This window comes from Lichenostomus cassidix, chromosome 3 (genome assembly GCF_008360975.1).
Source record: "Lichenostomus cassidix isolate B80296 chromosome 3, HeHo_3.0, whole genome shotgun sequence".
Classification (NCBI taxonomy): Eukaryota; Metazoa; Chordata; class Aves; order Passeriformes; family Meliphagidae; genus Lichenostomus; species Lichenostomus cassidix.
The window spans coordinates 111,550,819-111,565,401 of NC_139483.1; the positions used below are offsets into that span (position 1 = coordinate 111,550,819).

Genomic DNA, 14,583 nt, shown 5'->3' on the forward strand with positions numbered 1-14,583 from the left:
GAAAAATCCCAGAAAAAATGTGGGAAAAATCTCAGAAAAATCCCAGGACAAACAGTGGGAAAAATCGCAGGAAAATCCCAGAAAAATCCCAAAGAAACCCCAAAAAATCCCAGGAAAATCCTCACCTTTCCCACTCATTTTCCCTCCGAATTCCCCCACATTCCCAGAAAATCCTCTTGGAATTCTCCCACTTTTCCCACAAAACCCCTCAGATTTTTCCAGCTATTTCCCTTGGGATTTTGCCACTTTCCCAGGAAATTCCAGCTTTTCCATCTTTTTTCCCTTGGAATTCTCCCACCTTTCCTGAAATTACTCAGCTTTTCTGGTTGTTTTCTCTCACTTTTCCCAAAAATCCCAACCTTTTCCACATTCTTCCCCTGGAATTCTTCCAGTTTTCCACAAAATCCCGCAGGTTTTTCCAGCTGTTGTCCCATGGGATTTTGCCATTATTCCCAAAAATCCTCACCTTTCCCAGCTTTTCCCTTGGAATTCTGCCACTTTTCCCACAAAACCCACCAAATAGTGGCAAAATCCCAAGGGAAAAGAGCTGGAAAAGCTGCAGCAAAATTCCCAAAATCCCAAAATTTTGGGTGGAATTCCTGCGTAATTTTTTTGGGATTTCTCCCGGGATTTTTGGGGGATTTTTAAAAAATTTCTTCTGGGATTTTTCCCAGGATTTTCCCATTATTTTTCTGGGATTTTTTCTGCTCTTTTTTCCCGGATTTTTTCCAGGATTTTTCTGGGATTTTTCTGGGATTTTTCCCAGGATTTCCCCGTGAAAATCCCGACTTTTCCCAGCTGTTTTCCCTTGGGATTTCACCACTTTTCCCAAAAATCCCCACCTTTTCCAGCCCTTTTTCCCATGAAATTCCCATGGAATTCCCACAGAATTCCCAGAATTCCCATCATGTCTCACCGAGTTGGTTCCCAGGATCTGCAGGTTGGGTTTTTCTAACTCCTCCAGCAGCTTCCCCACAGAAAATCCCAACTTTTTCCACCTGTTTTCTCCCACTTTTCCCAAAAATCCTCACATTTTCTTGGAATTCTCCCACTTTCCCAGAAAATCCTACAGATTTTTCCAGCTGTTTTCCCTGTTTTCAGTTGGGATTTTGCCACTTTTCCCGAAAACCCCACAGATTTTTCCAGCTGTTTTCTACCAGTTTTCCCAAAAATCCCCACCTTTCCCAGCCCGTTTTCCCATGGAATTCCCACAGAATTCCCACGGAATTCCCACCATTTCTCACCGAGTTGGTTCCCAGGATCTGCAGGTTGGGTTTTTCAGAGTCCAGCAGCTTCCCCACAGAAAATCCTCACCTTTTCCAGCCATTTTCTCCCACTTTTCCCAAAAATCCCCACCTTTTCCAGCCCATTTTCCCATGGAATTCCCAGAATTCCCAGAATTCCCACCATTTCTCACCGAGTTGGTTCCCAGGATCTGCAGGTTGGGTTTCTCGGACTCCAGCAGCTTCCCCACAGAAAATCCTCATCTTTTCCAGCTGTTTTCTCCCACTTTTCCCAAAAATCCCCACCTTTTCCAGCCCGTTTTCCCATGGAATTCCCACCGAATTCCCACAGAATTCCCAGAATTCCCATCCTGTCTCACCGAGTTGGTTCCCAGGATCTGCAGGTTGGGTTTCTCGGACTCCAGCAGCTTCCCCACAGAAAATCCCAACTTTTTCCAGGTGTTTTCCCTTGGGATTTCACCACTTTTCCCAAAAATCCCCACCTTTTCCAGCCCATTTTCCTATGGAATTCCCAGAATTCCCATCCTGTCTCACCGAGTTGGTTCCCAGGATCTGCAGGTTGGGTTTCTCCGACTCCAGCAGCTTCCCCACAGCAAATCCTCACCTTTTCCAGTAATTTTCTCCCACTTTTCCCAAAAATCCCCACCTTTCCCAGCCCGTTTTCCCACAGAATTCCCACGGAATTCCCACAGAATTCCCACAGAATTCCCAGAATTCCCATCATTTCTCACCGAGTTGGTTCCCAGGATCTGCAGGTTGGGTTTTTCCAACTCCAGCAGCTTCCCCACAGAAAATCCCAACTTTTCCCAGCTGTTTTCTCCCACTTTTCCCAAAAATCCTCACCTTTTCTTGGAATTCTCCCACTTTCCCAGAAAATCCTACAGATGTTTCCAGCTGTTTTCCCTGTTTTCAGTTGGGATTTTGCCACTTTTCCCAAAAATCCCACAGATTTTTCCAGCCGTTTTCTACCACTTTTCCCAAAAATCCGCACCTTTCCCAGCCCCTTTTCCCCCAGAATTCCCACAGAATTCCCAGAATTCCCATCATTTCTCACCGAGTTGGTTCCCAGGATCTGCAGGTTGGGTTTCTCGGACTCCAGCAGTTTCCCCACAGAAAATCCTCACCTTTTCCAGCCCTTTTCCCCTACTTTTCCCAGCAATCCCCACCTTTCCCAGCCCGTTTTCCCACGGAATTCCCAAGGAATTCCCGGAATTCCCATCCTGTCTCACCGAGTTGGTTCCCAGGATCTGCAGGTTGGGTTTCTCGGACTCCAGCAGTTTCCCCACAGCAAATCCTCACCTTTTCCAGCCATTTTCTCCCACTTTTCCCAAAAATCCCCACCTTTCCCAGCCCGTTTTCCCCCAGAATTCCCACAGAATTCCCAGAATTCCCACCATTTCTCACCGAGTTGGTTCCCAGGATCTGCAGGTTGGGTTTTTCGGACTCCAGCAGCTTCCCCACCATCTTCAGGAAGCTCTCGACGAAGAGGTTGATGCTCTGGCAGTGACACGCCATCAGCAGCTGGTCCAGAGCCTCCATCGCGATGCACACGTAGCTGGAGTTGGGGGAAAAACGGGAAAAATGGGAATTCCGGGAATTGTAAGAATTGTGGGAACGACGGGAACGGTGGGAGAGGAACTGCAGAGAGAGACGGGGGGTGTGGGGTTGGGGATTGGGGATTGGGAAATGGGAATTGGGAATGGAAAGGAAATGGGAATTGGGAATTGGGAATGGGAATGGAATTGGGAATTGGGAATTGAAAATTGGGAATGGAATTGGGAATGGAATTAATTGGGAATTGGGAATTGGGAAATGGGAAATGGGAAATGGGAATTGGGAATTGGGAATGGAATTGGGAATGGAATTGGGAATGGAATTGGGAATAGGGAATTGGGAAGGGAAGGGAATTGGGAATTGGGAATAGAAAGGAATTGGGAAATGGGAAATGGGAATTGGGAATGGAATTTGGAATTGGGAATGGAATTGGGAATTGGGAATGGAAGGGATTTGGGAACTGGGAATAGAAAGGAATTGGGAAATGGGAATTGGGAATGGATAGGAATTGAGAATAGGGAATGGAATTGGGAATTGGGAAGGAATTGGGAACTGGGAATTGGGAATGGAATTGGGAATTGGGAATGGAATTGGGAACTGGGAATTGGGAATGGAATTGGGAATTGGGAATTGGGAATTGAAAATTGGGAATAGAAGGAAACTGGGAATTGGGAATGGGGAGTTGAAGGCAATTTGGAATTGGGAATAGGAATTGGGAAGGGATTTAGGGAAGGAAATAGGGAGTTGGGAATGGAAGTAGGAATTGGGAATGGAATTGGGAATTGGGGATTGGAAATGGAAGGGAATTGGGAATTGGGAACTGGGAATGGCATTGGGAATGTAATTGGCAAGGGAAGGGATTTGGGAATTGGGAATGGATTTGGGAACTGGGAAATGGGAGGGGAACTGGGAATGGAGAATTAGGAACTGGGAACGGAAGGGAATTGGGAATTGAAAATTGGGAATGGAACGGAATTGGGAATTGGGAAGTGAGAAATGGGAATGGAGAATTGGGAATGGGAATTGGGAATGGAAGGGAATAGGAAACTGGGAATTGAAGGCAATTCGGAATTGGGAATGGAATTGGGAATTTTGAGTGGAAGGGGATTGGGAATTGGGAAGAGAATTGAGAATTGGGAATTGGGAATGGAAGGGAAATGGGAATTGGGAAGAGAAGGAAAGGAACTGGGAATTGGGAATTGAAAGGGAATCGGGAAATGACAAATGAGAAGGGTATGGGGAATTGGGAATGAAAGGGAATTGGGAATAGAATTGGGAAGGGAATTTGGAATGGATTTGGGAATTGGGAATGGAGAACTGGGAATTGTGAATGGAAGGGATATTTTCCCTGATTTTTCCCATATTTTCCCATATTTTCCGTGATTTTTTCCCATATTTTCCCAGATTTTCCCCATTTTTTTCTGGGATTTTCCCATATTTTCCCATATTTTTCCCAGATTTTCCCAGATTTTCCCGGATTTTCCATATTTTCCCTTTTTTTCTGGGATTTTCCTGGATTTTTCCTGTATTTTTCCCAGATATTCCCATATTTTCCGCGATTTTCCCATATTTTCCCATATTTCCCATATTTTCCCATATTTTCCCATATACTCCCATATTTTCCTGTATTTTCCCATATTTTCCATATTTTCCCATATTTTCCATATTTTTCCCATATTTTTCTGGGATTTTCCCTGGTTTTGACGGGATTTTCCCATATTTTCCCAGATTTTCCCCATTTTTTGTGGGATTTTCCCCGTTTTTTCTGGGATTTTCCCCATATTTTCCCAGATATTCCCATATTTTCCCGGATTTTTCCCGATTTCCCGGGATTTCCCCGGGATTTTCCGGGATTTCCCGTCTCCCTGACCCGTAGCGGTGGCGGCTGACGTCGCGGATCATCCTCTCCGACAGGTACGCTCCGATCCGATCCAACTTCTCCGGAGCCGACAGAGCGTAGAAGGTCAACTTCTCCATGTTGGTCTTCACCAGACCATCCTGGAATGGGATTGGGAATGGGATTGGGATTGGGATTGGGAACGGGAATGGTGGGAATGGGATTGGGAATGATGGGATTGGGAATGGGAATGATGGGAATGGGATTGGGAATGGGAATGGTGGGATTGGGAATGGGATTGGGATTGGGAATGGCGGGAATGGGAATGATGGGATTGGGAATGGGAATGGTGGGAATGGTGGGAATGGGATTGGGAATGGGATTGGGATTGGGAATGGGAGGAATGGGATTGGGAATGGGAATGGTGGGAATGGTGGGAATGGGATTGGGAATGGGATGGGATTGGGAATGGGATTCGGGATGATGGGAATAATGGGAATGGGATTGGGAATGGTGGGAATGGGATTGGGAATGATGGGAATGATGGGAATGGGAATGGGAATGATGGGAATGGCAGGAATAATGGGAATAATGGGAATAATGGGAATAATGGGAATAATGGAAATAAAGGAAATAATGGAAATGGGAATGGGAATGGAATGGGATTGGGAATGGTGGGAATGGGGTTGGGAATGGTGGGAATGATGGGAATGATGGGAATAATGGGAATAATGGGAATAATGGGAACGGGAGTGGGAATAGAATGGGAATAGTGGGAATAATGGGAATGACAGGAATGGAAATGGAAATGGGAATGGGAATGGAATGGGAATGGAATGGGAATAATAGGAATAATGGGAATAATGGGGATGGGAATAGAATGGGAAGAATGGGAGTGGGAATAATGGGAATAATGGGAATAATGGGAATGACAGGAATGGAAATGGAAATGGGAATGGAATGGGAATAATAGGAATAATGGGAATAATGGGGATGGGAATAGAATGGGAAGAATGGGAATGGGAATAATGGGAATAATGGGAATAATGGGAATAAGGTGAATAATGGGAATAATGGGAATAATGGGAATAAAGGAAATAATGGAAATAATGGGAATGGGAATGGAATGGGAATTATGGGAATGGGATTGGGAATGATGGGAATGATGAGGATGATGGGAATGATGGGAATAATGGGAATGGGAATGGTGGGAATGGGATTGGGAATGGTGGGAATGATGGAAATAGTGGGAATGGGGATGAGAATTGGGATGGGAAAAGGAATGGGAATAGGAAAGGAATGGGAATCATAGCAATAATGGGAATAATGGGAATAATGGGAATAATGGGAATAATGGGAATAATGGGAATAATGGGAATGGAATGGAATGGAATGGGAATGGAAATGGGAAGGAGAATAGAATGGGAATAGAGTGAGAATGGGGATTGGAATAACAGGAATGGGAATGGAATGGGAATGGGAAAAGAATGGAGATGGGAATGGGATGGGAATGGAATGGATGAGAATTGGATTGGGAATAATGGGAATAATGGGAATGGAATGGGAACACAAAAGGAATGGAAATTGGGAATGGGAATGGGAAAAATGGGAATGGGATGGGATGGGAATGGAATGGAAATAGAATGGGAATAATGGGAATAATGGGAATAATGGGAATAATGGGAATATTAGGAATAATGGGAATGGGAATGGAATGGGAAAGTTGGGAATAATAGGAATAATGGGAATGGGAATAGGAAGGAATGGCAATAATGGCAATGATGGGAATAATGGGAATGACAGGAATAACAGGGATGGGAACAGGAACGGGAATAGAATGGGAAGAATGGGAAGAATGGGAAGAATGGGAAGAATGGGAAGAATGGGAAGAATGGGAATGGGAGTTGGAATGGGAAAGGAAATGGGAACAGGAATGGGAATGAGATCCAAGCATTCCCAGGAAAACCTCAGTTATTCCCAGCCAAATCCCAAATGCCAAATCCCCCCAAAAAAAGAAGGATCGGATCTGATTTCCCACCTTCTCGTCCCCCCAAATCCCAAATCCCAAATTCTAAATTCCAAATCCCAAAGCAAACAAGGATCGGACACAATCCCCACCTTCCTGTCCACCCAAATTCCAAATCCCAAATTTCAGATCCCGAATTCCCAATCCTGAATCCTGAATTCCCAATCGCAAATCCCAAATCCTAGGAAAAAAATTTGGATCCCAAAGCCCGGAAAAAGCAGGATTAGATCCAACTCCCCACCTTCTTGTTCACCCAAATCCCAAATCCCAAATCCCAAAAAAACCCAAAGATTGGATCCCAATTCCCCACCTTCCCATCCACAACAAATCCCAAATTCGAAACCCCAAAATCCCAAATTCCCAATCCCAAATCCCAAAAAGGTTCAAAATCAAAAAAAGTTTGGAGCCCAAATCCCAAATCCTGGGAAAATTTTGGATCCCAAATCCCAAAAAAAGCAGGATTGGATCCAATTTCTCATCCTTGCCATCCAACTAAATCCCAAATTCCCAATCCCAAATCCCAAAAAAACCCAAAGATTGGATCCAATTCCCCACCTTCCCATCCAACCAAATCCCAAATTCCAAACCCCAAAATTCCCAATTCCCAATCCCAAATCCCAAAAAAACCCAAGGATTGGATCCCAATCCCTCATCCTTCCCATCCACCCCAAATCCCAAAAGGGTTCAAAATCCAAAAAGGTTTGGATCCCAAATCCCAAATCCTGGGAAAAGCAGGATTGGATCCAATTCCTCACCTTCCCATCCACCCCAAATCCCAAACCCCAAAATCCCAAATTCCAAATTCCCAATCCCCAAATCCCAAAATCCAAAACCCCAAACCCCAAAATCCCAAATTCCAAAATTCCAAACCCCAAACCCCAAATCCCAAACCCCAAACCCCAAAATCCCAAATTCCAAATTCGCAATCCCCAAATCCCAAATCCCAAATTCCCAATCCCACATCCCAAAATCCCAAATCCCAAAATCCCAATCCCACATCCCAAAATCCCAAATTCCAAACCCCAAAATCCCAAATCCCAAAATCCCAAATCTCAAAATCCCAAATCCCAAAATCCCAAATCCCAAATCCCAAATCCCAAATCCCAAAATCCCAAATCCCAAACCCTAAAATCCCAAATTCTAAACCCCAAATTCCAAAATTCCAAACCTCAAATTCCAAAATTCCAAATCCCAAATCCCAAATTCCAAATTCCCAATCCCCAAACTCCCAAATTGCAAACCCCAAATCCCAAATTCCTCATCCCCAAATCCCAAATTCCAAACCCCAAAATCCCAAACCCCAAAATTCCAAATCCCAATCCCCAAATCCCCAAATTCCCAATCCCAAAATCCCAAACCCCAAACCCCAAAATCCCAAACCTGAAATCCCAAATTCCAAACCCCAAAATCCCAAACCCCAAACCCCAAAATCCCAAAAAACCCAGGATTGCCTCCCTCTTTCCCCTCCCTCCCCAATTCCCAATTCTCCGGGAAAATTCCCATCTCTGGGAATTCCCAGGATGGGAATGAATTCCCAAAATTCCCAGAATTCCCGGAATTCCCGTAATTCCCGGAAAAGCGCTGGAATCACCTCGGGATCCTCGGGGAAGATGTTATCCACCAGGCGCTTGTAGCGCGGCCGGAGAGCTCCGCAGCAGCCGCACACCCCTGGGGAAAAAAACCGGGAATGAAAACCGGGAATGGAAACCGGGAATGAAAACTGGGAATGGAAACTGGGAATGGAATCTGGGAATGAAAACTGGGAATGAAAACTGGGAATGGAAACTGGGAATGGAATCCGGGAATGAAATCTGGGAATGAAATCTGGGAATGGAAACTGGGAATGAAATCTGGGAATGAAAACCGGGAATGGAAACTGGGAATTGAATCTGGGAAGGAAAACTGGGAATGGAAACTGGGAATGAAATCTGGGAATGGAAACTGGGAATGAAATCCGGGAATGAAAACCGGGAATGAAATCTGGGAATGGAAACTGGGAATGAAATCTGGGAATGAAATCTGGGAATAAAAACCGGGAATGAAAACCGGGAATGGAATCTGGGAATGGAATCTGGGAATGGAAACCGGGAATGGAATCTGGGAATGAAAACCGGGAATGAAAACTGGGAATGGAAACTGGGAATGGAAACTGGGAATGAAATCTGGGAATGGAAACTGGGAATGAAATCTGGGAATGAAATCTGGGAATGAAATCCGGAAATAAAATCCGGGAATGAAAACCGGGAATGGAATCTGGGAATAAAATCTGGGAATAGAATGAAATGTGGGAATAAAAACCGGGAATGAAATCTGGGAATAAAATCTGGGAATAAAAACTGGGAATGAAATCTGGGAATGAAAACTGGGAATAAAATCTGGGAATGGAAACTGGGAATAAAAGCCGGAAATGAAATCTGGGAATGAAATCTGGGAATGAAAACTGGGAATGGAAACTGGGAATGAAATCTGGGAATGAAAACTGGGAATGAAAACTGGGAATGAAAACCGGGAATAAAATCTGGGAATGGAATCTGGGAATGAAAACTGGGAATGAAATCTGGGAATGAAAACCGGGAATGAAAACTGGGAATGAAAACTGGGAATGGAATCTGGGAATGGAAACCGGGAATGGAAACTGGGAATGAAAACTGGGAATGGAATCTGGGAATGGAAACCGGGAATGAAAACCGGGAATGAAATCTGGGAATGAAAACTGGGAATGAAATCTGGGAATGAAAACTGGGAATGGAAACTGGGAATGGAAACTGGGAATGAAATCTGGGAATGAAAACCGGGAATGGAAACCGGGAATGGAAACTGGGAATGGAAACCGGGAATGGAATCTGGGAATGAAAACTGGGAATGAAATCCAGGAATAAAAACTGGGAATGAAAACTGGGAATGAAATCTGGGAATGGAAACTGGGAATGAAATCTGGGAATGAAAACCGGGAATGAAATCTGGGAATGGAATCTGGGAATGAAATCTGGGAATGAAATCTGGGAATGAAATCTGGGAATGAAATCTGGGAATGGAATCTGGGAATGAAATCTGGGAATGAAATCTGGGAATGAAATCTGGGAATGAAATCTGGGAATGAAAACTGGGAATGAAATCTGGGAATGGAATCTGGGAATAAAAACTGGGAATGGAATCTGGGAATGGAAACTGGGAATGAAAACTGGGAATGAAATCTGGGAATAAAAACCGGGAATGAAAACCGGGAATGAAAACCGGGAATGGAATCTGGGAATGGAAACTGGGAATGAAATCTGGGAATGAAATCTGGGAATGGAAACCGGGAATGAAAACCGGGAATGAAATCTGGGAATGGAAACTGGGAATAAAATCTGGGAATGAAAACCGGGAATGAAATCTGGGAATGAAAACTGGGAATGGAATCTGGGAATGGAAACCGGGAATGAAAACCGGGAATGAAAACTGGGAATGAAATCTGGGAATAAAAACTGGCAAGGAAAATTGGGAATAAAATCTGGGAATAAAATCTGGGAATAAAAACTGGGAATAAAAACTGGGAATGGAATCTGGGAATGAAATCTGGGAATGAAATCTGGGAATAAAAACTGGGAATGAAAACCGGGAATGAAAACCGGGAATGGAAATTGGGAATGAAATCCGGGAATGAAATCTGGGAATAAAAACCGGGAATGGAATCTGGGAATGAAAACTGGGAATGAAATCCGGGAATAAAAAACTGGGAATAAAATCCAGGAATGAAATCTGGGAATAAAAATCGGGAATAAAATCCTGGAATAAAATCTGGGAATAAAAACCGGGAATGAAATCTGGGAATAAAAGCCGGAAATGAAATCTGGGAATGAAATCTGGGAATAAAATCTGGGAAAAGCAGGAAAAACTTTGGGAAAATGGTTGGGACAAGACGGAAAATTATTGGGAAAATTACTGGAAAAATTATTGGGAAAATAATCAGGAAAATAATTGGGAAAATTATCAGGAAAAGCAGGAAAATCATTGGGAAAATCGTCGGGGAAAGCAGGAAAATTATCGGGAAAATCATTGAGAAAATAAAATCAGGAAAATCGTCGGGAAATCATCAGGAAAAGTGTTGGGAAAATCAGGAAAATCATTGGGAAAATCCTCAGGAAAATAATTGGGAAAATCATTGGGAAAATTGTCGGGAAAAGAGGGAAAATCATTGGGAAAATCATTGGGAAAATCATTGGGTAAATCAGGAAAATCATCAGGAAAATGATTGGAAAAATCATTGGGAAAATAAAATCAGGAAAATCATCGGGAAAAGTGGGAAAAGCAGGAAAATTATCAGGAAAATAATTGGGAAAATCATTGGGAAAATTGGGAAAAGAGGGAAAATTATTGGGAAAATCATTCAGAAAATTGGGATCCAAGCTGGGAAATCCTGGAGTTTTCCCAGGAAATCCCAAAGTTTTCCATCCCAAATCCCAAAGTTTTCCCAGAAATCCTAAAGTTTTCCATCCCAAATCCCAACGTTTCCCCAATAATCCCGAAGTTTTCCAGGAAATCCCAAAGTTTTCCAACCCAAATCCCGGAGTTTTCCCAGAAATCCTAAAGTTTTCCCAATAATCCTGAAGTTTTCCAGGCAATCCCAAAGTTTTCCATCCCAAATCCCAAAGTTTTCCCAGAAATCCCAAAGTTTCCCATCCCAAAATTCCAAGAAAAAACCTTTTCCCCATTCCCACCTCCGGAATTCCACGGAATTCCCGGAAAATCCCAAATTCCCTCCGGGAGGAATTCCTGTGGAATTCTTTCCCTGCAGCTGGAATTCCTCAAATTCCCAAATTTCCTTTTGGGAATTCTGGGATCCTCCAGGAAATTCCTCGGAATTTCCAGCAATTCCTCCCGAATTCCCGATTTTTTTTCCCGTTATCCCGGATTTTATTCCCTCTGTGGATTTTCCTGATTTTCCAAAGGATTTCAATCCAGGATTGGAGGAAATTCCCTGAATTCCCATCCTGAATTCTTTCCCAAAATTCCCAAAATCTCAGCAGATTCCCAAAAAAAATAAAGGAAAATTCCGGAGGTTTTCCCGCCAGGCGCAAATCCCGAAAAATTCCGGAGATTTTTGGGATTCAGTTGGGAATTTTCTCATTCCTGATTCATCCCAAATCCCATCGGGAAAAATTCCCCAATTAATTCCAATTCTTTAATTAATTCTAATTCCCTAATTAATTCCAATTCCAGAATTAAATCCAATTCCTTAATTCAAATTCTTTCATTAATTCCAATTCCTTAATTAACTCAAATTCTTTCATTAATTCCAATTCCTGAATTAAATCAAATTCCCCAATTAATCCAATCCATTAATTAATTCCAATTCCTTAATTAAACCGAATTCCTTCATTAATTCCAATTCCCAAATTAATTAAAATTCCTCAATTAATTCCAATTCCCAAATTCATCCCAATTCCTGCGTTAATTCCAATTTATTAATTAAAATTTCTCAATGAAATCCAATTCCTTAATTAAATCCAATTACTTAATTAATTCCAATCACTTAATTCCAATTACTTAATTAACTTCAATTTCCTAATTAATTCCAATTCTTTCATTAATTCCAATTTCCGAATTAAACCCAATTCCTGAATTCATCCCAATTCCTTAATTAATTCCAATTCCTTAATTAATTCAAATTCCCCAATTAATTCCAATTCCCAAATTCATCCCCATTCCTTCGTTAATTCCAATTTATTAATTAAATCCAATTCCTTAATTAATTCAAGTTCTTCAGTAAATCCAATTCCTTAATTAAATCAAATCCTAGAAAAATCCTCGAAAAAACTAGAAAAATCCTGGAAAAACCTGAGAAAATCCTAGAAAAATCCTGGAAAAATCTTGGAAAAATCCTAGAAAAATCCTGGAGAAAATCCTGAAAAAACCCCTAAAAAAATTCCTGGGAAAATCTTGGGAAAATAATAGAAAAATTGTAGAAAAATCCTGGGAAAATCCCGGGAAAAACCTAGAAAAATCCTGGAAAAATCTTAGAAAAACCCTGGAAAAATCCTACAAAAATTCTGGGACAAATCCTGGGGAAAATCCTAGAAAAATCCTGGAAAAATCCGGAAAAAAACCCTAGAAAAACCCTGGAAAAATCCTACAAAAATCTTAGAAAAACCCTGGAAATATCCTGGAAAAATCCTGGAAAAATCCTGAAAAAAATCCTGGAAAATCCCACAAAAATATTTGAAAAACCCTGAAAAAATCCTAGAAAAGTCTTGGAAAAATCATAGAAAAAACACCAAAAACCATGGAAAAACCCTGGAAAAATCCTGGAAAAAACCTAAAAAACTCCTGGGAAAAATCTTGGAAAAAATCATTTTAAAATTGTAGAAAAATCCTGGAAAAATCCTGGGAAAATTAAAAATAAATCCTAGAAAAACTCTGGAAAAATCTGAGAAAAATCCTGGAAAAAACCTGGGAAAAATCCTAGAAAAGTTCTGGAAAAAATCCTAAGATAAATGCTGGAAAAATCGTGGAAAAATCCTGGAAAAATCCTGGAAAAAAACCTGGAAAAATCCTGGAAAAAACCCTGGAAATATCCTGAAAAAAATCCTACAAAAATCCTGGGATAAATCCTATAGAAATCCTGGGAAAATTCTGGGATAAATCCTGGAAAAATCCAGAAAAATCCTGGAAAAATCCTAGAAGAAACCTAGAAAAATCAGAGAAAAATCCTAATGAAAAGCCCTGGAAAAATCCTAGAAAAATCCTGGAAAACCCTGGAAAAATCCTGGAAAAATCCTGGAAAATTGTAGAAAAACTGTGAAAAAAATCTGAGAAAAATCCTGGAAAAATCCTGGGATAAATCCTAAAAAAAACCCCTAGAAAAAACCTGGAAAAATCCTAGAAAAAAACCTGGAAAAAAACTAGAAAAACCCTGGAAAAATCCTGGGATAAATCCTGGAAAAACGTCCTAGAAAAATCCTGGAAAAGTCTTGGGAAAACCCTGGAAAAATCCTACAAAAATCCTGGAAAAATCTTTTAAAAAACCTGGAAAAATCTGGACCAAAAAATGCTGGAAAAATCCTATAAAATCTTAGGAAAAACCCTGGAAAAATGCTGGAAAAATCCTTTAAAAATCCTAAAAAAATCCTGGGATAAATCCTAAAAAAACCCCTGGAATAAATCTAAAAATTCCTGGAAAAATCCTATAAAAACCTTGAAAAAAAAAACTGGATAAAAAAACCAGAAAAACGCTGGAAAAAAACTGGAAAAATTCTGGGATAAATCCTAAAAAAAACCCTGGAAAAATCTGGGATAAATCCTGGGGGAAATCCTAGAAAAATCCTGGAGAAAAACCCAGAAAAACGCTGGAAAAATCCTTAAAAAACCCTGAAAAAAATCCTAAAAAAAACCTGGAAAAGCCCTGGAAAACTCTTGGAAAAATCCTGGAAAAATCATAGAAAAATAGTAAAAAACAACTGGAAAAACCCTGAAAAATTCTGGGATAAATCCTGGGAAAAAAAACTTATAAAAATCCTGGAAAATCCCTGGAAAAATCCTAGAAATATTGGAGAAAAACCCTGGGATAAATCCTGGAAAAATCCTAGAAAAGCCATGGAAAAATCCTGAGATAAATCCTGGAAAAATCCTGGAAAAATCCTTTAAAAATCCTGAAAAAAATCCTGGAAAAATCCTGAAAAAATCCTGGAAAAATCTTGGAAAAATCCTTTAAAAATCCTTTAAAAATCCTGAAAAAATCCTGGAAAAATCCTGGAAAAAAAACCTAGAAAAATCCTGGAAAAATCCTGGAAAAATCCTGGAAAAATCCTGGAAAAAAACCTCGAAAAATCCTAGAAAAATCCTGGGAAAGTCCTATAAAAATCCTACAAAAATCCTGGAAAAAATCCGGAAAAAATCCTGGGATAAATCCTAAAATAACCCTGGGAAAACCCTGAAAAAAT

General features: G+C 41.1%; 1 protein-coding gene across 1 annotated transcript in view; it reads right to left on the bottom strand.

Moving 5' to 3' along the window:
- The window catches only part of LOC146440507 (protein EFR3 homolog B-like), a gene marked incomplete at its 3' end in the record, with an annotated part of 66,027 nt that overhangs the window by 29,918 nt on the left and 21,526 nt on the right, over positions 1–14,583 (bottom strand). Inside the window, exons 2-4 of the mRNA XM_085056784.1 lie at positions 8,253–8,329; positions 4,669–4,796; positions 2,649–2,799 (exon numbers count right to left, since the gene is read on the bottom strand). Coding sequence (XP_084912910.1) covers positions 2,649–2,799; positions 4,669–4,796; positions 8,253–8,329 — 356 coding nt within the window. The remainder of the gene's footprint in view (positions 1–2,648; positions 2,800–4,668; positions 4,797–8,252; positions 8,330–14,583) is intronic.